The sequence below is a fragment of the Branchiostoma belcheri genome, unplaced genomic scaffold (genome assembly GCF_001625305.1).
Source record: "Branchiostoma belcheri isolate BF01 breed outbred unplaced genomic scaffold, Haploidv18h27 scaffold74, whole genome shotgun sequence".
In the NCBI taxonomy this organism is placed as follows: domain Eukaryota; kingdom Metazoa; phylum Chordata; class Leptocardii; order Amphioxiformes; family Branchiostomatidae; genus Branchiostoma; species Branchiostoma belcheri.
In genome coordinates this window covers 211,342-236,586 of record NW_017804398.1, presented here as the reverse complement: position 1 = coordinate 236,586, position 25,245 = coordinate 211,342, and the positions used below count along the sequence as shown (strand labels likewise).

At 40.5% G+C, this 25,245-nt stretch overlaps 1 protein-coding gene across 15 annotated transcripts in view; it reads right to left on the bottom strand.

Moving 5' to 3' along the window:
• Positions 1 to 10,997: 10,997 nt before the first annotated feature.
• Positions 10,998 to 25,245, bottom strand: part of LOC109485301 (transcription factor COE3-like) — a 119,785-nt gene continuing 105,537 nt past the window's right edge. For 11 of the 15 annotated variants that reach the window (XM_019788830.1, XM_019788828.1, XM_019788831.1 and 8 more), the window contains 5 exons: positions 22,224 to 22,434; positions 18,335 to 18,397; positions 17,785 to 17,967; positions 16,873 to 17,105; positions 10,998 to 13,716 (listed from right to left, as the gene is read on the bottom strand). In XM_019788830.1, coding sequence (XP_019644389.1) covers positions 16,876 to 17,105; positions 17,785 to 17,967; positions 18,335 to 18,397; positions 22,224 to 22,434 — 687 coding nt within the window. In that variant the 3' untranslated portion in view covers positions 10,998 to 13,716; positions 16,873 to 16,875. The remainder of the gene's footprint in view (positions 13,717 to 16,872; positions 17,106 to 17,784; positions 17,968 to 18,334; positions 18,398 to 22,223; positions 22,435 to 25,245) is intronic. The other 4 variants (XM_019788833.1, XM_019788824.1, XM_019788836.1 and 1 more) reach the window with 2 other exon arrangements.

Sequence of the window (25,245 nt, the reverse complement as noted above, 5' to 3'; positions counted from 1 at the left end):
AAGGACAGGTCTGTTTGACTGTGTGGATGGTGTTAAACACCAATGACAGGTCTGTTTGACTGTGTGAATAATGTTCAGCACCAAGGACAGGTCTGGTTGACTGTGTGGATGGTGTTCAGCACCAAGGACAGGATTGTGTGACTGTGCGGATTGTGTTCAGCACCAAGGAAAGGCTTATTAGACTTTGTAGGTCTGTTTAACTGTGTGTATGAAGTTAAATTGTGCGGAGAACAGGTCTGTTTGTGTCAATGGTGCTCAGCACCAGGGGCACTTCTAGATCTGTTTAACCGTGCGGATGTTGTTAAGCACCATGGACAAATATATCAACTTTTGTGCCCACACGTCAGTGTCGTCTAACGGGGACAGTAGCAACAGACCCCGACCAGGATCCGAGTCGCCCACCTCTGTGCCTGCGTTAATTGGACCCATGTGGGCAAACAACGGAATCGATAAACCATCGGGCCACAGTACGCGTCAAATATAGGGGGTCTTGGCTAAGAAAAGTTACTATAGATTGATTGTTTTCAAAAACATCACAACGTCATTCAAAGGGCTACTGGGCCCATTAGCGTCTTCTTTTGAATTGCAGATGTTCGTATCGTTCGTTCTGAACATGTTATTGTTACAGCAGCTTTCGATGGAAGTGCAGCTGGTTTGAATAGAACGTTACATGATAAATCAGAAATAAGAGTGCCATGTTGGAGAGATCTAGAAAGAGAGAGGGGGATAGAAGGAAGAAAGAAGGGGCTGAGGGGTGAAAGGGTATATTGCATAGCGTGGGTCATGTGACAACCACAGCACACGTAAACCCTATTAGACGTGGCAGTTAGTCAAGGTTAGACACGTCTATCTAGATCACATTGCCGAACTCTGGGGAAACGAGCTGCTGAGTAGGCTTACCACACCACATATGGCGCCACGCCGGTCTGGGCGCGTCTGTATCCGTTATACACGCATCTCGCCTGATGATATAAAAACAGTGATTTCGACTTTGATGTGCCACCCGCACATAGACTTGAAATGATGTATTTATTAATATTTCATGCCGCTTTTTTTCTATTATTGGGACCCTAGGGAGCAGCCTTTGTGCAGATGGCTCGTTCCCAAAAGGCGAAAATAATGACGTCATCCAACGTCATCTCAAGTTTTCAGAAACAATGTATGGCTCACAATACAGCCGGCGAAAGAATCTATAATTTCGATTTAAAACACACGCTGTTTTTCGCGGACTGATGACTCGAATCATTTTAAGGAAAAGCAACGACCTGTGACCGAATGACATCGTGTCTGCTTCCGTAGCGTAACCACAAAATCCACGGCGGGGGAGAACTAAAGCGTCCAAAGAGATTTCTACATGGAAGTGTGAATGCAATTTGATGCTCATATCATCGTGAGAAGACATGTACTGACATAGGCAAAATATTACACTGTGGGGTAAAATTGTTGGATGTACAAGTTAGGCTACCACGGCTTATAGGTAGGCTGTGTTGGACTGATATTGCAGTATTACACTGATCATTCACGTGAGTTCTTAATATGTGTGGTGGAAACCATGGCAACTTTCTTGGTGAATATTACTAATTATTAGCATGAGAGCTATTCAAGGAGCCCCGTTACAAAAGGACTGACACCCAGGCTAGGTGGATATTGGTGTGTTGGGTAGATCTGTGTGTGACAGGCCAATACTCTCTATAACGGCGCGGTCACATTCGCGACAGAACCTACCGCCGACAAGAATTGACTTAAAGCCTTTCCCGTAACAAGACATTTGAATTTTGTACGACACATGCAGTACTGTCCCAAGAATGCCTGCAGTTTGAGTTTACTATCGTACGACGAGCGCACGACGTGTGTAACCGGGCCTTAAATCCCTGGACCGTATAAATCAGTGGACGTTGAACATTTGGTACCTGGCTGTTGTTGTCACGTGCCTCCTGCATTTTCCGACAGGACAGCTGAATTTTGTATACGACATATGCACGAATGTCCCAAGAATGCCCTCAGTTTGCGCTTACGATCGTACGACGGTTGTACGATCGTATGTGACCGGGCCCTAAATCCTATAAATCAGTGGACGCTGAACATTTGGTAACTGGCTGTTGTCATCACGGCCTCTAAAAACCGCGCCTCGTGAGAGATAAAACCTTTGTCCCGCCGTGGCTGTTGCCAGCCTCCATCTGGTAAAGTGCAAATGGAGCGGGTGATTGCCCGCAGTGCTCGGCGGTTACGCACGCTTGGCGCGCCGTCGAGCTTTCCCCAGGCCGCCCATCCATCATCTCTCGGACATACCCGCACGTGAGGAACGAACGACAGCGCCGCCGCCCCGGGTGTCCCCCAAGCCCGCGCCCCGTCACACGCCGCTGCGGGTGCAAGCACGGTGAGAGATGGATGAGGTGGGGCGCTCGAGCCGCGCCCCGAAGGGGCCGTGGGGCTTTCACCGTAATTCTGTCGATTCGGGATCGACCGGGGTCGGTGCGCCTGCTGGTGGCGCGGAGTGATGAAGTGTACGGTCAGGGAGAGATGTAGCGGGAACATATCGCACCATTTCCCGCAGATATAATAAAGACGTAATGCTTATCAACGGTGCTACTTTCAGGTCTTGTGTTTTGATAGGAACAATAAAGTTTAAATGGGCGCCGAGATGTATCTTACCGGTATACCCTTTTGTGCCCCATAGATGCACTAAGACGCGCGTGACAATGTTCTTATCAAAATAGACATCGGATTTGTTGTTATGCTAGTGTGTTGTATAATATTGACGGAATTCAGAAGCATGATAAGCCTGCTTTTAACAAGATGGGTTATCTGTTTCTTTGTATCTTTCAGTAGTCTATATACAGCCGAGTCAAATAGTCTCTATTTTTTCCATTTAGTACATATAGTTGGTAAACACACAGTAAAACCTCTAAATCTAACAACAAATGTCTTTGAGGGGAAAGTAACCATAGCGCTACATGACAATTCCAAGATTAAAACATAGTTACGTTGAGGTGAGAGTCATTCAGCACCAGGGACAGGGCACTGCACGCCCGGCTACACTCACACGGGAAGACCTTGTCTCAGCGCCTCACGCGGAATACACACGCAACTAAAAGTACAGCGGCTTTCCTAAGGTCAACTATTCTACTTTGTAAACAATAAGGTCTAACGAAAGTAAATCTGTAACATTCTTCTTACGGCCAGGTGAGGCTAGTCGCGTTTTTCAGCATTTTTGGGAATAAGAAAACACTCTTTTATGTATTTACCTATTTTTTGCTTTGTGATTGTTGGCTGTCACAAGATTTCACCGAGACTGAGAACGTCAATTGGATTATTTTGTCTGACTGATGGAAGTAATATTAACAGTTTACAACGTATTATTAATAAAGTACTGAGCACGTTGAGGCGAAATCTACATTTATAGAAGTGACGAAAAAAATCTGAGAGGAATTAGGCAGAAGCTGCCATAATGCTGTACCGAACACGTGTAGATCTGTTCAGCAACCTATCATTCCTTACCATGTGCTGAAATAATAACAATTCCATCGGCCGGGCTGTCGGTTTAGACGGATGCCCTTTCAATCTCCAGTCGCCCCTGGCTCTTTCCAACGTGGCAATTGAGTAGTGCCATGGAGGGGGGATGACAGAAATATTTCATTTGCCATAAAACAACCCCCACATTGCCGAACTTTGCCCCTTGCACTGGCAGACAGGTCCCTGACTCAGGAGCCCTGTAATAACCGGCGGAATCAGCTCGTGCCGCTCCGACTAATTGTAAGTTGTATAATAAAAGCACAAAGAATCCCCCAGTGATCCTGACCCCTGTTTGTACAGGCCCTGGTCCGTATCCTGGCCCACGGACCCTCAGCTTGTCTGTAGGACAGTAATACCGCAATTTTCGGCCCGGTCAATAATCAGAAGAGACAGCGGATAATTTCTTCTGAGGAAAATCGATGTCACATATTGGACGGAAGACGGGGAGGATTTGGCAGCCCTTAAAAGTGAGACTGCTTTAAAGAGAGATGTTGATTTTGGAAGGCTGGAAATATACCAGAAACATTAGAGTAATTTGGTAGCAAAGCCGATTCAGTTTTATTAACTGTGCAAACTTAGTAGTTTAGATTTAGAGGTGCAATTTCAGTTTCCACACTTCACCCAAAACTTTGAAGATTAATATATCTTAAATGGCGAATCATTTTTGTTTGCTTCTATGTCCCCAACACCCTTTGAATTTCGAATAATTCTTATGTTTATGAATTTCGAATAATTCTTATGTTTATTTTACTCATAAACATGGTTCACAGGACAGTGTTAAAATATCGACACTGGGCACGTCATACCAGCCCTCCTAAAACAACTGGAATTTTGTATTCATATCACGAGGCATACCATACACTGACAATAAATTGCATTTGTTATGGAGTGAGCTTATCAAACATGCCTTTTTTGGTAATTTTAAGTGCGGTACCGTCAGATTTTTTGGGCCAAGTTTTGTTGCACAATTGCAGTTCTACAATGTAGAGCTGAATGTGTATAACGTTACTATAGTTTTGAAATAATCGCCCGTCTAGTGTCTTGAATACGACATATTTGGAGGGATAGGCGAACAACCACCAACCAGACTGATGATAGTATACGACTGCACACTACGAAATAAAGACAAAAAGGTAACCATGGTATCCAAGGTATCCAAGACAATCTTTTTATGCTTTTTTGCGGTCTCCCTCAGAATTCATGAAAGTATGGGATAAGGTGACGACGGTAGCAGGTATGTTTTCAAGCCTTATACATTGTTTGTTTTTGTTTATTGTTTATTCGCATATACAAGGACATTAGAAAAGAATAACAATACAAACAGTATACAATATGCTGGGGGGGGAGGGAGAAATCAATATGTCTTTCTTTTTGTGGGACTTCCCCACAACTTGAATATGAAAATGCCAGCATTGTTTTACATACAATAGCAAACAAAATTAGCAAATGAAAGAAACAAGTCGGAATTATAAAGTCTTGCCCTGACGAATCAGTTACTTTACTAGATGTAGTTTTCGAGGTTATTGGAGTTCCAACACTTTGTGGTAACATGCCCAGATGGCACGCACAGTCAAACCAAACAGGCATGACATTTATATTGATATATTTATGTCGCATCCCGTCCTCTAACTCAGCTAATTTGACCTCTTGGTTCGATAAACGAGCTTGCCTCACATTGATATATTCGTCACCTCATAACCTTTCAACCAATTACATTGAAGGGTTCTTCACTGTCCCTAATGCTATCCGCAAAGCTAAATTGTTTGACCATCCATTGCCCTTTATAACGTTTGGTATATTTTGCTAAATATTATAAAAACCTCTAGACGTGAAGTGGTTGGTTTCCTGAAATGAAATGTAACAAGCAAGTGACAAAGTTTTACGATGTCTGATACGCTCAATATTAACAAAACTTTATCTGCACCTAAAAGTGTTCAACCTTTCATACAAGTATTAGATCACGTGGCTTAAGAATTTCTAATAAAAAGACGGAGGGCGGAGCCGAGCCATCATATTTAGATCTCTTTAATATTCGCTGCTGAATTTATACCTTCACACCTTCACGATTATAAATGGAGAAGTTGAATTAGAGAGGGATTAGGGTCGTCGCGACTTGTATTGGATTTATTACAAAACATTGTCCATCAAGATGGTAACTAGTTGCTTAGAAACAGACCTGAAACTTTTATAGCAACAGAAATTGTGCTGTGTATATATGGATGCTGGACTATTTGACGCCACTATAGCCCCCTTTCCTTATTACAAGTCCTGACGTACATAACAAGGTTGCGCGAAGACGTTCTTCCGATGATGTCCTAGACCTGCTATACATGCAGCTACACCAAACTGTGCGGTGCATTGGGGAAGAGGTTATTCCAATTATTCGCCAATTTGAGTCGCCCGTCCGGAGGCTGTGCGGCATTGGAACAGACCCACACCCGGTAACCATCTCATATCGTGTTGGAACCTTCCACCGTGCGAGTCTGGCCGCCTTAATTACGATGTGTCTGAACCGACAAGGGTTCCTGTGCTCCGCGGCCTTGTGTCTCCTCCCTTCAACTTCTCCATCCATCGATCGGCGGCGCCCGAAACTTGTTATTTAGACACGTCCGTGGGCAGTTTGTGGTCAGATTGCGTGGATCAATCGCGCCATTGAACGGCCCCTAAGTGAGGCCTTGGACAAGTAATCACACACTCCTTTTCCAGACAAGACAGATGCCTCACCTGTTCCACTTGGTAGGAAACGGAGGGGATGTCCTGGATATTGCAGATGACAAACTTACAAGAGTAAATGACAATAATTAAGGGTTTACAAAAAACCTAGATTAATAAGTAGACATAAGACAGGTCGTTGGTCATGAAAAGTAGGGGGTACCGAATTGTAAAAAGAATGGTCCCCGTCTGCAATCCTCCACAACTAGGTTTGGTGCGAAATAATTCTCGTTACTCTAGTATTAAACCTCACCATCAGTGTAAAATATAACAGTGATGGCGTAGCAAGTTTCCTTGCCCTTTCTGTTGCAAGAATTGGGTTGCTGGCCCTTTGCCTAACTGGGAATGCTTTTGCCTTTTTGGCCAGCAAATATTGCCCGGACTCTCATCCATGCATGTGGTGGGTTCTTTAACGTGCTCGTCCTCACTGTGTGTGTAACAAAGCAGTTAATCTTTCCAAAAGAAGATTTGTTACACAATTGCTCTTGGTTCAGTAACCGTTGTATACGTAGTTCGGTACAATTAAGGATCCCTGATTTGAGGCCAACATGGGGCGGTATCGCACCGGTGATGGTACCATGGTTGGGGATTAAGATTCACCTGACATTTTGACCAGCTAGGAGTCGCTTGTACTATACTGCACCAGTCCTCCACAGCAGAGTGAATAATGTACTATTCTACCTGTGATAAGCCGGGCCAGAGAGGTAAGGTTGGACTTTTCCCCGCGTACCTGTCCAAACCTTTCCCCTGCAGGAGTTTGTTCCCCAAGCTGACGCAGGCAACTTTTTCTGAATTAGTTTCTTCAACAATTCTTCAACAATTCACAACAATCAATACATGGGGGTTGATTAGTTTCTTGTACTTGCTTTCGTCACACGGTGGAAGAAATGTAAAGAATTGAAGGGGGACACAATGATGACAACAGAAAAATCAATGGGGATAAGTTCTGACGGGACTATACCTCTCCACGTTATTAAAATCTGTGGAATTTAGCTCCCCATCTCCGCCCATTTTGCCGCTTTGCCCGTCAAAATTCACAATCACTGTCGTGGCAGACCCGGAATGATATGGCTGTAACGAGGTGTAGTGATGTATGGAATGATATTGTTTCCGCCTTCAAGTTAATTAAATACCTTCTTTCTTATTCCCGGAAGATCGCAACGGAAATGAAAGAACACACCTCTCTCGGAATGTGAAATTATCAGCAGGCACAAACACTTCTATATCATCATTATCATGAGAGTACGAGGCGTATCTACTCGCTCCTGGGAATTCTAATTGAATGAATAAATGATATCAATGAGGTTGGTTAAAGAAAGCCGCAAGAATCGGGCTTGAAGTGGGCTAATAAATGATCTCCGGTTTCGCTTGTGGCGATGTTTCAAGCAGGCTTCTAGTGCAACTGGATTAAATTATAGAACAGACTTGATTGATTTAACTCGAAGAAAATATATCAAGGCAATATAGCAGAAGAAAACTTCGCAGCTAGAAGACGGTTGAGGTTCGGTTGAAGGTTCGCGCAATCATATGCCCTGCACAAAATAATTCAGAAAACCAATTTTAACAATATTGACAGAATCGAAACCGCAAGGCTTTAGAGAGGGTCACAGAATCATGTCATATATCCGAGTTCAATTGGACAATATCATATGAGAGATAACGTTCCACCCTCTGGTAATATTACTGGACAAAATACTTCTTTCCCTAATGTAAAATTTCACGACAATCACGATTTTAATGATTGTCACTCTGCATTTTCAGCGACAACATACCTTCTGGATAACGTTTTAAAAATGATGCATTCCCCTGTGTCAAAACTTTCCCTAATGGTGAGACAATTCTTTACTATACTGCGCCCAATCAAGGTGATTCATACCGTGTCACCTGCTGTTGAAAAAGTTAAAGGAATTGCCTGGGAACCAGTTCCTCCTGTGATAAATGGACCACTACTGCTTCATTTGTCACTGGCAGCAAAACTGGAGTAACAAGGAACGTATATCCACTTCGGTCTGCTTTCCAGATCGGGTGAAACTTTTTTACCGCGAGTTCACTTTGTTTACACATTACTTGACATCAGTGGATCATGGAAAGACAGATTTTACTCATGATGACTAATGTCACAGGTTACAGCCGAGAAAAGTTACTTCCAATCGTATTTGTTTTAAACTTAGATATTAAACATTGCTCTAGGGCCACAGCAAAGAAAGTATTTGGATAACATCATCGCGCGCATTAATTTCTGCTGAAAGGGTCCACGGTGAAAAATACACAGCTTGTATATGGGCTATCTGTTGGATTGGTAAGAATACGACTTATCATGGGTAGGAGTAAAAACATAAGTGTTTCCAAAGAACGAAGATCTAGCTAACCTGGAGTGTGCCTAACTTATTAGCTAACCTAGGGGACCTATAGCTACCAGTATGCAGTGGAGTGGAGGATCTTCTATTTAACATAAATTGAGATGGCTTTAGGAAATCAGTGGATCTTGTTTTTTAGGTTACAGACTTACAGACACCATAAATAGGAAATAATGATAAAAATATGGTAAAAAGGTTGTACATGTCATCTACATGAAGTATTTGTTCTCGAGGATATTTCAAATTTTGGGACCGAAATGTTGCATATACAGTGTAGCTTTAATACGTGTGGTGGCAACCATTGCATATTTCTTGGTGAATGTTTTAGATGATCTATGACAGGTTCTATTACAGGTCAATCCTCTCCATAAATACCTGAATCCCCATAAATCATTGGACTTTGAGAACATTTGGTAACTGGCTGTTGTCATCATGGCCTTGTGAAAGCACTGATAAAATAAAGTTATCAAAAGTAAACCTGGTACATAGGATAAGATATCTAAGAGCTGCTGGGAGCCAAAACTAATATTGCTTTTTCCTGAACCCCAAAGCAACCTACCATCCAAAATTCATAACCAAAGCACATTCAGAGATATAGGTGTCTGCAGTTACTCAGGAAACTACCTGGTGGCCGAAAACAGAACTTCCCCTTGGCAAACAAAAAAGATACATTTTAACCACTCGAGTTGTCTTTATGCTCGCAAATAAACCAAAGGCCCTGAAAACATTGAAACTTAACTTTTCCTGCATGCAAAAAAAGGGCAAATATCACTTATCCTCAAAACAAATCTAATGTATTTGGTCTTTTAAATACTTAAATAATATATAGTCTAACTGCATTGTCATTATCATGTTTAATGTCTGATTTATATAATTTCATATTTTTTCATGCAATTTATAAGCCATTTTGCCATTATTACTGCAAAGCAAATAAGCTTGTTGCTCATCCTTTGCCAGGCATGAATACTGGGTATTGGGACACTTTTTCTTTAAATGTATAAATATCATAATCAGGACATGCTTAATCTAGGCATGTATGGACATTATAACATGCAAATTAGCCAAATATGTCATTGATAGTATAACAAACAATCACAGCTTGTGGTATGGACTTTTGAATTATAACATGTATCTCAAGTGATGATTAATACCTTTAAGGTTCAAGTTAAGCAAATTGATACATTGGAGGCATAAGTAATGAGGGACACTCACAATTTTGTTAATCAGCTTACAGTTGTTGTGCAGCACTTGCTTTTGTTTTGATTGCATGGTAATGATTGGAAAGAGTCCAATAAAGAGTGCTCTGCACCATCCTCTGGGAATGTTACATCGACTATGCAACAGCCATTCTGAACGTAAAAAGCTTACTGTCAATTCAACAAAGAAGAACGGACCTGTGCCGGAGTTTGCTAAGTTGGACCTTGCAGTGCACCGAGAACGGATGACTGAATGAATTAATCACCAGAAATCCAGACCTGCCAAGAAGCAGCCAAACATGGACTCTCCCATGCCATACCTTGCCAGAGTTCTTGATATACAAATCTGAATATTACTTGATATGGAAATCTGGCTACCTGGCTCAGCATTTGAACAAGATGTTTACTTCCGTCCCTCAGGTTGTTGAGAACCTTTTCCTATGGCTGTAAATCATATCTAAAGTAATAAAACACTTAGTCGTTTTGGCAATTGTAGCAATATCAGCCAGATTTCAACTTCATGTGTGTTTCCTTTATGGGTAGTAGCTGAGTTTAGGCTCTCTAGCAGTTTTCTTAGGAACTGCAGGGGCGTTTTATCTGAAGGCTATCTGAAATTACATATGTAAATTGGTTTGAGAGAATTGTTAATGAATGTCATAGAAATAATGATCTAGTTTACATATTGAATGAGAAAAATTGCATCATCATTAAATATTCAAACCTAATTTGCATAATTAGGAACGCTCTGATTGCCTCCAAAGGCTAGAAATTCAATATTTGTAACTTTGGAAGATAAATCCATATTTTATACTTATCAGAACCTTTTTTGAATATTTCAAATAGTTAATGAGCATCGGCTGCAACACCTCATTGGCTAATGGTGGTAAGTTCATACTTATGACATCGTACTTACTTAGAAGTGGTAATTTTAAGTCCATGTTTAAGTAAAAATGATGCAATTTCCAAATTCCATACTTCAAAAGATAATATTCAGAAATAAAATCTTAACTGCTGAAAAATCTGTTCTAGAATTACTACTTTGCTCTGGTAAAAAAACACCAAAGGCCTGTTACAATTTTACTAACTTCTGTTTAGCCTAATGCAACTTTCCAGAACACCCATAACATTTCAAAAACCCTTAACATATTCTTGTACTTGCGTGTGTGTAATTGTGTCTACCGGTATAAACATTCACAGCAAAAATCACCAGGACAAGAGATTTCACAAAACATGGACTTATTATTTCCAACTTGAGTTTTCAGAAGCCATATTCAACAGAGAACTGTCATCACTTTACATCATTTCACTTGGTTATAAGTCCGACGAACTCGCCGGAGGAGGCTCTGATCACAAATGTCTTACAAGAATCAAAAAGTAGAGTATAAAACTGCACGACACCATAGCTTTGAACACACAGTGATACACGAGTTGAACAAACACAGGGATGTGGCAATTTACAAGCAACGATCAGGGTGAGATATACATGGTTAATAGTGACGTTGGGTCTGGGGTCTGTTGTCCTGACTGTGAGAACAGTGGAACTAATCTGTGAAACTTACAGTAGGATCGTTCCTGTACTGTTTTCTTAAGTCATATCCATTTGATGACAGGGTGGTGAGAGTTTCTTAAAATAGTTGGTCATTACTGAATCAGCTGGGATTTATTTACTTAATGATATAAACAGTCAACACAAGAGCCCCACAAACCCTCAGTACAGAGTGTGAACAACAACAACAGGTGATTGTAGTCTTCCATATTGGCCAATATTGGCCAAATTCTGGGGAGTCAAAAATTCATGTGTTCTGTGTCAAAAAATTCACTTCGTTTTGGCACTCTACCTGACACAACCATTAAAAACAGTCTGTATTAATAATTAAAAGCTTAATAAAAATTAACCAGCAGGTGCTGAAAATCTGGAATTCCATGATTGTTCAAAAAACATACTTCTATATAATATCACTAAAACCTGCCCATGGCTTATGCATGATGTGCCATGGCAGTGATTGTTCAACAAAAGCAACAATATTGGACCTTGTCGGCTTCAATGTGTGTACCATACTAGAAGTTGCACCAAAACTATCTACGATCTAAACTGAGCGCATGTCATTGGTGGGTAATTTCCACAGCCTTCTTAAGTAGAGGCAACAGCTGCTGTAGATGTGAATCATGTTTCACTTTATCTACAACCTGATTTAATTCAAAGACAACAAATGTTTAACCTGCAAAACTACATTACCAGAAATCTACCTCTGAATATTGCACAAAGAGGCCTGTATTTCACAAGGTGTTTTGGATTATGGCTTGCGATAAAAATGACCATGTGTCACATTTAAAAAGTTACAAGTAAAACACCTGTACAATTTTAACTTAAACATGTACAAAAATAAAACATTTCTTTCATGTAAAATGTAAATGTGAGATATTGGTGATGTAATAATAAAGATCAATTATACTGGTATTACTAACTGATTGCCATGAACACAACAAAAGCTAATTGTAACATAAATAGCTTAATATACAATAAATATTACACATATTTGATTTTGAATGCTTACTGTGACATGTTTGCGTATACTTTTGTCTGGGAGAGACATGACAACAACGTTCCAACAGCATAAAACACTGACTAAACAATGTAGAGTTAGTAGAACTACAGTACAACAGCTGTATTTGTAGATACAATGAACAACATTTAAAAACAGTTACCCTTTCATGAAACATAGCTAGTAGTTGCTACATCTACCTTATATATAGAGAGAGTGCAAAGGCAAAATATTAGTCCTGTGCCAAAAGGCTATATTACATGGTTACAAATGTAGTAAAGTCCACAAAGGTGCAAATATCTAAATATACAAGTCTGCTCTTGTCTACATGGCTATACTGGGCTTAGTTTTTCACACACAGATATTCAAACTCACTTCTAACAGAGTTTGTTGAAATGTCAACTGGACAGAGGGAAAAAACCAGTTTTGTCTTTGTGGCCATTTACCTCCTATACTATTGCTACATAACACTACTAAATACAAGTCATCATATCCAATAAGTAACTTCTCTATTATCTAATACTAGCCTCATAAATCAGAAATTAACAACAAAAATCCTTACCAAATGCACCATAATGAGTGATAATATTGACATGGAATGATACCGAAATTTAGAATATGAGAAGGTTCAGGAATGATAATATGTAGAGATTTTTTTGGAATGATATGGCTTCCATATGAAATATGAGGTATTCATGCCTTCAATGGACGGTTTTCTAAGGGACGGACATAAAATCTAAATGACACTGATGAGATACACAACTCAAGTGTACAAATAGTAGCACGTACCGTTGACAACCTTGTAGAGTAATATGAACGACTTAGATCTGTACAGTAAATTGTCTCCATTTTCTTGGTGTTCCCTGGAGTTGTCCACCATTTTTTTAACATCCTGACTCAGTACATGTCCCCTTCTATTGCCACTTAACAAGGATTGTGCTTGCCCTGTACTATATGGGCCTAGAGAATGACTTACATTCTGGTTTTCCTGCACAGTAGGTACCTCCTAACTCACTGAGGTGTTATTTCACCCAAAACCAAATTCACGCAACGTTTAGTACAGAAATAAAGTTATTTTGGATGCTTCAAAGGTCAAGCAATTAGGATAACTTTCAAAAACAGTTTTTGGTTGTAAGATATTTGGTATTACATCTCTTTCCTGGTTGGGTGCAAGTTGACCAGCAGTTCTAGAGTTAGGATAAGCTTGTGTGTTGTAGAGTGGAATCTGGTGAGTTGTGTCATCAGGACTTGCAAGTGGCCATCTTCATAGCTGCTTTTTGGAGAATCATGTGATAGAGTTGTGTGTCTATGGTAAGATGAAGGGGGAATGTGTACAGTCCGAGTGAATGGCTAATAGATGCTGTAGACCCTCCTCTTCTCATAGTGCCAGACCTGCTGTGGAGTGAAGCATGGTACAGTCAGTAACTTCATTTTCGTTTACAGTCATACATTTCACTCAAGTCTTGGGAAGTAAATTGTTAAGACTGGATAAAAGGTACTTAAAATGTCTCACAATAAAATAGTGTAAAACAACCTAATTGCACTGAAAATAAACCTATTTATATCAGGTACGACACATCATACTCTGGTAACAGAATCTCATGGCCAGTCCAGCCTTACTCACTTGCAGTGCATATAAATCATTGTAAGTTGACATGCAATTAAACATTATAAATAATATTCATACAAAGATAGAGGAAACAGCAGCCAGCAGTGACACAGAGTGGATGAGTACTCATTTCTGTTACATGTCTTGAATCATTTTTTAAAAAATTTTTGTTCCGTGGTGCCATTGATATAAGCCACTGTGTACTGTATTGCTTTGAATGTTGCAATAAAAAAAGCAGTACCCGTGACAACCAACAACAAAATGAGGTCTTTAATATAGAACTGCTTTTAATCAATTCTGAACTATGATCAAATGATAAGGGTTTGGAGATTTTCGTCAAGAAACCTGAGGGAAGATTACACCCCTGACACTGATACTGACACCGCTATGTTCCAACAACTTAACCTATGTTCCACAACAATAACCCAACTATATGTTAAAATGTTGTGGTGTTGGAACATAGGGTTGTAAGAACATAGGGCAGTTTCTATTTAGTATTGTATACTATGTAGGTAAAAAAAATCACAATCTGCAGCTGGCAAACGCATCAAACCTGTCACTAATGGTTAATTTGAGAAGTTGCCCTTCAGTTAGCACAGGGGAGCAGAATTGTTTACACAACATCATATGGTCCAATGTTGAAAAGTCTTCTTTCACAAGATGGCAGAAGGGCACCATATCAATAATGTTTTCTTCTCATCTGTAAATGTCAAAAATGTGTCATCTGATATCCTTCTATTGGACTGGATGGTCCTGTAGATTTTTCCAACAGATTATGGAGGAAGCCTGGAACAAACATTTTCTTTGGCAGGCTGGGTGAGGAATGGCAGGTATGCCAGCTGACAGAGGAGCTTGAGCTCCCCCAGCTGCCTGTCAAACTGCAGGGCTGGGCTGCCTGCATGCCGCTCACGCAAATCAATACCTCTCATCTTTATAAGAATCCCGGGTCAAAGTTCGGCAAGCTCCAGTAAATAAGACAGGGTGTTTTCAAAGTGCCGCCTGCCCGATTGGTTCGACAAACCTGCTCAGAATTTCATATTTCTGCCTTATTAAGGCGGTCGGGATAACGCCACCTGACAGAGTCATGAATTTCCACTGAGAATGTACTTGCTGAAGCTGCCATTTGGCAGATGAGTGAAATGAGCTGTTACCTGCATGCAGGAGCTTGAGTAGGAAAGTGGGCTGAGCCAGCCGGTCTCCTGGGCCTAATATTTCTGCCTTATTGGCCTCCTGTGCACAATTTTTCTAATATATCATCCCTAATGATATTGCGTTATGGCCACAATGGGTAGGGAATGTTATCAACAATAGCTCTTCCTAAAACATCATTGGCCAGGCCAGCCCATCTCCAGTGCGGTTCGCTCACTCCTTGACAAACGTCCATTAATTGCTCCATTGAAGGTACACAATTGGGGAGATAGTGGAATTATTCCATCTCGTGTTGTCGGTTGCCCCATTACAGATCAAGTGGATATTTGTACTCGACTGGAAATGCCCTCTTCTCTCCAACTAACTTCGTTTTCCATCTTGTCTTCTTTCATCTTCAAGGTAATCAGTGCAAGATCAAAATTCCCCATCAGTTCTCATGCAGATGAGAGAGATTGATCACCAATAAAGCCCCTTCCATCTGCTTGGACCGTCTCAAATCGATCCCTGCTATTTTTAGGTCAGGCCGGGGTTTGTCTTTACTGTGGCAAAAGTGCCAAAATTTGATGAGCTAAAAATGCACAGATTAGGGTCTCCAAGCCATGTCCTTAATTTTGTCAAGTAGGGACTAAAGAAAAGAATTGATTGCTGCAAGAAAGCATAATGACATACAAGTCTTCCCTTCCATGTTCAACAACAGGTTAATGATGGTACTTAGCCCTGTTCTGCCGAAGTAATGGTGGCTATTGGCACACTGTGATTGTATCTAATGGATGGTTGAAGATGAACTGATCATGCTTCAAAGCCTACCGGTTTGTGTTTGATAAGATGTGGTAACAGCAGGGAAAACGGTAGTTGATCTGTCTCTTCAGGAAATGTACACGTCATTAGTTCAATGAATATTATGGGGACACTTGGCAGTAGTGTGAATTTGACTGTCCGGAACTTTATTGGACTACCTAATCTTAATCTGCTGCACTACATTATCAGGCAGCTTTATGAGTTAGAGCAGGTCTGTCTGTATCTGTATAACTGGTATAACAACCATTCAATGTAACATACCAGGAAATGTACATATTAGTCCAATGGGGACACATGTTGGCAGTGTGAAACTTAACAGTGACTTTAACTGTCCTATACTTTGGACTAACTACTGTGAATCTTAAATTGTTCACTGTGGTTTAATTTTCATGGTGGTTCATAGTTAGGCAAACTTTGTTTGTAAACAGGAAAAAGATACAAACAGGTGGCCACAGGTCTCTAGATGGCAGGCTTTGCGTTGTATATAAGATTATGTTAATTTGTTTGGAATATATGGAAAATATATTTGACCTAACAATTGACCCAATGATCTAACCATCATCTAAATTAATTTGGTTATTATCAGCATAACATTAGTTATGATTAACTAATTGTATTCTGCGCATATTGTTTTTTCCTTGGTGAAATGTGAGAACATACAATGTATTGAAAACATGTCTAGCTTCCTTTAAAAAAACTGAAAAAGTACAAATTTTTTTTGACATTTTGTGTCTGGTACTGTCAGAATCCATTGACAGCTAGGGAGTCTGGTCCAAAGAGAAAACAATAAAAAGAAATTTAATATTCCTCACTACAGCCACTCTTTTCTAACAGAACTTTTTAATTAAACCTGTTTCTTTGTACAGGTAAGTCAGTTAACTCAGAAGAAAAGTTGACATGTTATATCTGGTATGATTCACTGTGTGTCACTGCAGACATGCACATCCACAAGTTTTAAAATGGTAAATGAAGAGAAAATGAAGAAGAGTGCTCACTTTTTAGCAGACGGCTGATGGGATGGTGGGAGTCCACCCACCTTGCAAGCCAGTTCCATTCGAACTTGCTCCAGCAGGGGACGGACTGGACTGGGGACGGACAACGGGCGCAAACGCACTTTTCTGTTTGACAGCCGAGATCATGTTGGCTGGCGAGAAAGAGAAAATCCCTGGCGTACTTGCGTTTGTGGCCAGACTGCTTGGGGTAGGGGGCATCGTGGGTGAAGAGGGAACTATGGCGGAAAGGGGAACAAAGAAAATGGAAGAGGCATAAGTATATAGCTGTAAAGCAAATGGGAGTTGATTAATGCTGAACAAATAGTAAAAGAAAAGCAAAACGTAAAAGTAAAATGCAAGGCTACACTCTACCTTTAAGTGGCATGCATTATTGCTTTGTGGTAACAAGCATTATCAAATGGACAAAAATGATTTCACCACCCACGTGATGCCCCACCCTTTACCCCACTAATTATTGTTACAAGGCAACATCTTGCTATAACAGCTAAAGGTTAAAATTTGGTTGTCTCTCATGTTTTGTATTAGATAAGGCCACACCATCTTAATTTGTTGGTTCCAAAAATTGCTTGAATGAAAAATCCAAATGAAAACAAAATCCTGAGTACCAGGTTTAAGTTTTGTTACACTCAGTTTTATAGACTGAATAGTCATATTCGAGTTTTAATCCCTGCCTTCTGCTTTCTTGTGACCGTTTGCTTTATTATGGCTGCTTGCTTTATTTCTGTCTAAAAATGTCCCAGAACCAAGAAAATTAATTGGTGTGGCCAAATCAGATGATCAATGCAGTACACAAAATTGAAAGAGTACGGAAAGGACTGTTCATTGCACATTTGGGATCAGTGAAAAGAGGTGCAAACTGGGAAAGGTCAAAGGACACACCTAGGGGATACTTACTGGTGGAACCATTGAGGAACCCTGGAGAAGACGGGACGGGCATGTTGGACAGATTGCCGCTGCTGCCGTAACCATTTAGCCCAGATGCTGATGTAGAGTACGAGCTGATGCTACCGTTGGTACTGTGCGGTGTGCTCGCTCCATAACCGCGGGGAGAGACACTGTTACTCTGCCTGGAGTAGCCTGTTGTATGTGCACAGAATCACTGTTAAATACTAATTCTAGTACTGCCATTGTAGAACTACTAGTTACCAAGGTCAGCTTAGAGCTGTTGCTGTGCAAAAATTATGTAGCCTAAAACATCATGGATTTTAAATAGTTAAGTGACCTACAATTGGGATTTGATCTTGATATTTGTGAAAATTGAGGATTTAGGCATTAGCTGAGTTCTGGAATTTTTGTGGAAATATGATGTCATGTACTTTGAAACCATCTCTGATGTGGTCTGCTCCTATGCTTGGACATTATTGAACACAGAACACAAAACTTCTGTAAACAGTTTGCATTTTCCAAAATTATCTGCTAAAAAGGAAAATGGAACATCACTTGCCATGGTTTGTCTGCTCTGCACAATCCTCTTTCAGACCCGAGTAAGTGAAGACTGGAACAAAACCTGAAGGCCAAAAAAAAAAAGCCAGTTATAACATGATAATTAGCTTTAAACAACAAACATAATATGAGACTAATCTAGCTTACTTAAGACTAATATGTATAGTAGTAGTATGGGGTTTTTCTAAATATTGTCCTATATGTACAATGTATGGGTTGTCATGTGTCAATATGTTCTTATATTTATTACTAGTATTTCAATCTATAGACAGAAATCCTACAATAGTACTTTTGTAGATTATGGTCTTGTACATGTACAGGGTAAATTTATGCATATCAAAATATTTGGACATATAATCAAAAAGCGTAACATAAACTGGTAGTAGACATTTGTAACCACAATGGCAATTTCTCCTCTCTACTTTGAAGAAGTTGAAGTTGGATTTAATAATGGCATATTGTACACTGCAGGCAGTAGGACCATCTCTTTGTCTGTGTTGGATGACTAACCATACATTAGCAACAATGACAGGCCTCTATGTTATTACTCATGTGTCTGGTGTTATTACAGCTGGGTAGAGGCAGGTGGGGCCACAACCAGACTACATGCCCCTATTAATGAATAAAACAACATGAAATAAGCCAGCTCAATAAAGCTTTAATTTCTGAACACAAAGTTTGCCCAAAAATGAGAGTTTCATTGTTGTCACAGCACAATGAACCATCTGTTATCTGGAGAAAAGTTAAAATGGAATGTTGGTTTTTGCAATTTTAAAATTGTGTTCTTGTAAGCATTTTTACATTAGTAATTGTGTTAAGTAGTTTTCATCCAGGAGTATTTTTGTCATCTCAATCATATTTTCATAGGTGTGTTTCATCTGTAACCATCCTTGTGACATGCCTGGTAGGCATGTCACAAAACTTCTCAGAAATACACCTTGCTTGGTTCTCTTTAAAGCTCTATCTTCCACGATGAAGATATTTTTGACCCCCATTTCCCACATGAAGATAAGATACCCCTTTCAAGCCTTGTCATGGCACTCTGCAACCAAGACAGGTCTAAGCTAACTTGTAAAGCAAAGAGACTCTGCCTCCCTTTTAGGGATGCAATGGCAATATGCATGTTACTATGATTTCCCTGTAATAAAGGAAATACATGGCCATGTGGTGCTTTATTATGCCATTAAGTCCACTCTTGTTGCAGAGGTATCAGTGAATATTCACATGTTGACCTCCATAAAATGGGTGTCAGAGGCAGGCTGGCGTTCTTCCCTGTTCTGCCTGGAATGGAATCATAACTCTAACACACCATGATGATATTACTCAACTTCCTTATCTCCCTTGAAATGACTCAATGTTGTGCATAAAAAGCAAATCCCCCTGGGATCCTGCTTCTGACAGAGGAAACGCATTTTGATTGAAACTGCCTGGGGCTGATTTCCATTTAGCAGCATTTATCGGCAGGAAAGAAAATGGGGTTAAAATGGCCAAATGTTAATAAAAAACAGCAAACGTCATTTCACAGGGCTGACTAGCCAGAGTAGTTGCCAGAGGGGGATTTTCCATGTTGACAAAGCTAGTTTTACATGTTTGAGATAGGGTATCAGCCTTCGCAAAGGGTAGATAATATCATGCTTAATTTTGCAACTTACTGGTTGAATGACGGCCGCCGAGTTCAAACAAAGTGCCTGCCAATGCAGAAAATAATGGATCTGAAGCAACTACTTGCACACAGCTTGCATTAAAATCAGATAAGGCTCCTATTTTTCCAGGGCTCTTTAATCTGGCAGAAACAGGCTTGGAGCAGCCCCTCTCCCCACTCAGGGAATTACAGATTAGGCATGGATGGGCGCTGACAAAGAGAAAATGAATTCAATAATTTCTGTTTGTTTTCTAGATAACGTTATGAAATAAAACCATCTCTCTAAGCATTTATACATTGGCCTTCATCATGCAAAACTGAAAAAAAAACCCAAAACAACGACTTGCTTAATGCACAAAAGTGATACAACATATGATGTGTTAGAGGACAATTGCTACCAGTGATCTTTGTGACATAAAGATTTGTCATTTCTTACACACAGCCATGAGGCACCATACCACATTTGCCTCATAGCTGAACTCTGTTGTGACCTTTGAAACTAAAATAAACATGATTTTTGGAACAGGTGGAACACGGATTTAAGTATAGGCCATAGGTATACATCTATCTGTGGTTGTTAAAATTGTCATCTTTGGGATGTAATTTACGCATCTTTAAATTGAAAATTGTGTCCACTAATGTTTTACTTTGTGCAGGTACAGGTCTGGATTTGTAAATAATAATTTTAAGGGAACAGGTACACTAGGTGTTCAGGTTTGGACCTGTACCTACATGTAAGCTAAATAATTTAACAGCTATACATTGTAGGTAGAGGTACAAGTATTAGGCGCAAAGTCCTATTCACAGCTCATCTGCCTAAACTCTTGGTTTTTGCCAAAGTCCGGGCCTTTTAGCATTTATATTATTAGTTTTGCTTTAAAGAATCAAAACAGGATCCTGGACACAAAATAACAGAGATGCATCCCTTCTAACATATATGTCATACAATGTGCTTGCAATGGCTGGCAGTACCTTGTTCCTTCTAGAAAATTTGGGCCGAATGTAAAAATAGCTCCTGTGTCATATACAGAATTGTTAGTTTGCCACTACTCTACATGAGCCCCACTTACGGTGTGGGCCTGCCACAGGGTAGGTTTATAATAGCTTCACCCTCACCTTCAAGCAATATCTGACAATGCCTCCGAACACTTCCAAGACACAGAGGAATTTCACTTCACCTTCACCTTTATTAATCCGTGCAATATATGGCAATGCCCGAGAACACTTCCAAACACACAAACCAAAAAGCTGCAGATGATGCCCTTACTGCCTCATTGTAATATCCTTATCAAAAGGCATCTGGGACAGCTATAGAGGGAAAGCTACTGCTGTTCCAATATTGTATGATATGGGTTTAGCTAACGGCCACTTGCTCTGAATAATAATTCTCTGGAAAAACACTCAACTTGGTCCCTGGGTCCTTGTTGACTATTTTCTGGTAACCAGAAATCAGCAGGAAGATGCAAACTTGATAACTGGGTTTGACAGGTAATTATAACCTAATAATGTTGCTGATCCAACATCGATATGTTCATCATGATTTGAGCCGGGGGAGATAACAACAAGGTCGGTATCCGACTCCCCTACGAGCCTCTTAGAGATAGGATCTCCGCCCCATTCAAACGCCTCCTCCATAATATTGATCCATTCCCCGACAATGGTATTTGGTGTTAGTGGTAAATAAAAGATTATTCTTAGTTTATTGACATTCCTGGTGCCACACTTGAACAGGAAAAATCTGATCAATTAGACCAGCCTTTTCCAGTCAGGATAACAAGCACCATTGAGATGTAATGTGTAGGTTTAACTATGAAGAGTTTCCAATAAGACCATTATCCCTGATATCCTATCATTTTTGATTTAAAATAAAAGGTAAAACTACATACAGATATCCTTACCAAGTACAGCAAGCATACTTGTTTTAAACATTCAACAGTTTCAAAGGCATTCCAATCCAACTAATCAGTCAAACACTTTGCTAGACTAAGCCCAAAGCAGTATTCTCAAGTATTGGCAGAGCAGGTTAGGTAGATCGGAGTGACAACATTAACAGGAAACCAAGTCCTCTTGGAAACTTTAAGATAATAGACTCACTGGTGGCACATTTTGATTCAATGTATTTATTTGTACATCCTAGAAGAAAGAGCTGTTTCATTTGAACTTCAGCCCAAATTAGCACAATGTGAAAGATATGGCTACAAGTGAGCTTCAAACAAGAGAGTAGATATGAGAAGGCATTTTTGCTCACCCTGAACTTGGCCATTTCCGTTGGTAGAGGAGTTGTCGGGCACACTCACAGCTAACTGGTTACCAAATGAGTTCATTCCCATCATGCCCCCTGCTCCCACTGAGTTGTTGACTGCAGGGGACCTCGGGCCTGTGAGGGCTGGGAGGTTTGGGTTGCGAGGCATACTGTAGATGGCTTCTGCCAAATCTGCTGCACGCTTCAGGATGATTTCCTGTACAAGTTTGAAACAACAATGAAACATTTTCATCAACTACATAATACATGATATTGGCACAATTATTTCTTTACTATCTTCTACATTTCAGGTACAAACAATGAAAAAAGAGCACACTACTTTTCACAAGGTCTAACTAGAGGCCAAAAACAATTACAACTAATGCCTGCTATTGCCACTTCAGGATGTACCTCCACAAGTCACAGCCAAGCTAGCTTGGGGACTAAGGTGCTAACTCAAGAGGCAAACAGACCATGAATATCACACACATTCTAGATAGTGATCATTCACTGTTGTTCAAGTTCAGCAGACCTGCCTCCCTATGGGGTTGCCACATTCTAATTATGGACCCAAAATGCTGTTTTCTGCTTGAGGCATTGTAAAATTTCCATCAAATCCCTACGGTGATGTTTAGCTTCTGCAGGTTGATGTGAAATAGGAAAGAGAATGACAGGGCCCCAGCCGCAATTCTTCATTGTAATAAGGAGGACATGACGGCTTGGGCCGGCTTCAGCCAAGTTAGGCTATCATCTCCTCAATTTTACCACAGGAGATTGGTCGTCAATAGTGGTTGATATGCATAGAATATGGCAGCCATATTGGGTTTAATATAACCCATGACCTTCAGGCGGTGCACCGTACGCTGCTGGCTTGCTGGGCCCATTTGTCTTCCACCCTTACAAGTACGTCAATACGCAATGTTCCATTTCTGTAGAGCGCTGGAAGATGGATACTGCCTGCGCTATATGAAGATATATGGGGCGCTGTCACAATCCACGCGATGACAAATGACAGAGGAGGGAAGGGAAGGAAAGCCTGGGCAATTTTTTTGCTAGATTAAACGCCGATAAGTACAAGAGCTCAGGGATTACTTCAGTGATTTTGCAACATTTAACCAACATAATCTTATTTGCACTGCTCCTAGCCTTGTTAACATCCCCAAAACATGCGCCATTACAAAGGGCTTAGAGCTGCTAGTGCTAATCGTTCACAAAGCTAATTTTGTGATTTTGAGTGTGAATATTAGACTGCACATGGAAATGAAAGATACTTTCGGAATTAACTAGGCCATGTGGGGCAGGGCATTATGTTCCTAGTCTCTGACAAAATGGGTATTCCTCTCTGAAATAATATGTGTGTATTAGGTCAGCTAGGGCATCGCCAGTTTATGGCCCAATTGTAATCTGCTTCCTGAAGCATTAGAACAAGATGGGTGTACCTGAAAAGTATCCATCACAGCATCAAATTACAGCACGGCATAAAGCATCCAATCTCTACGTTGACAACTTTATCTCCCAAACTGGCGTCAGTTGGTCAATGGATCAACTGTGCCACCCTGAACGAGGCAGGTGGAATGCTCACATATGGCACCAAAATTATTGAAATAATTTCCTTTCTTTCAAAGATATGGGCCATACAAAAAATATTTTCCATTCCAACAATCATTTATTCATAGAAATGGGCCCTCATGGTAGAAACCTATCAAGGTAGGGGTCACCGTTAGGTCAGGGGTCACCTCGCTTGGTCGTTTGCTGATGGGCACGAGCTGATGCAAAGGAAGCCGCTGCAGCTGACCTGACATTTCTCAGCTTCAAAGGTGGTGTAAGATATGTCAAGTGTATCATTGCTTCGTCACCACTATTGTTCCACTAGCACTGTTTCCAGCTAAAGCTGCAGTCTCTTCCCCAATCTTCGGCTTAATTTTTCACACCATTTCTCCCTGCTGGTATGAGAAATGTGATGCCGTCTAATTCCTCACTATTAGTGGCTGACCACAACATGTCAACTGTATCATTGCCCCATCATGGTTACTGACCAATAAGAGCGAATGTAAAGTGGGCCGTTCTATAAATCTGAGGGGATTTTATCATTTCTTGTAGTAGCACAGATTAAGTGTCCTTGCACATTTCACTTCACAAAGTCATACACTTTTCTTTGTATGTAAGAACGACAACTCTTTATACTTTTCTTACAACAACACCACTGATTGGATGCACTGAATCAAGTAGCCAAATCCCAACGCAGCACTATTTTACCTTTTTGCTTACGGTTAAGGAGACTTCTGCTGTAACCACTACAAATTTGGTGCATGAATGAGATTATAGAAGAGAGGGGGTTAACTATAATCTGATTACAGTCACAGCCATCTTGTCCAAACTTAGCATCCCGGAAACCCAAACAGTACAGAGTCTACAGGCATATCTATTTGTTGCTGGTAAGTAGACAGAGAGCACAGTGTGTGTGCAGATCACCGTGAAGATGGTTCACAGACACAAGGCTAGCTGTCAGCTTTGTGATCCATGCTCTCCCATTAAGGCGGATGGCCGGGACGTTGGGAGATAATAACATTTATTTTGGTTGCAATTTGAGGGCTGTATTTTTTATAGACCTAGGATCTAATGGCCCTATCCACAGTGCTGAATTCTGGGCTGTTTATACCTCCCAATGCCTTCTGGGACCAATTCCAGCAGCGCTTCCATCAATGACACAGGATTTGGACTGTTCATGGCCATTAGGGCAAGCTTAACCTATTTTCCAATTGTGCACCATGTCTTGTTATTAAAGTCATTCTGTGTGAAATGACAGTCATAATCAGCCTGTTCGAAACTCGGAACCCACGCGAAAGTGAGAAAGTGTTTTCTACCACTTTTTCACACTTCCTTCAAAGATATCATGATCAACGAGAATTCATCCACTCTTTTTTATTTCACTACATGGTGCTTCATCCACCTTATACTACTAAATGTCCACAAAGGCAGTGAATGCCTGGCTACACATAAGGATATTTACGCATTTTACAACCCTGCA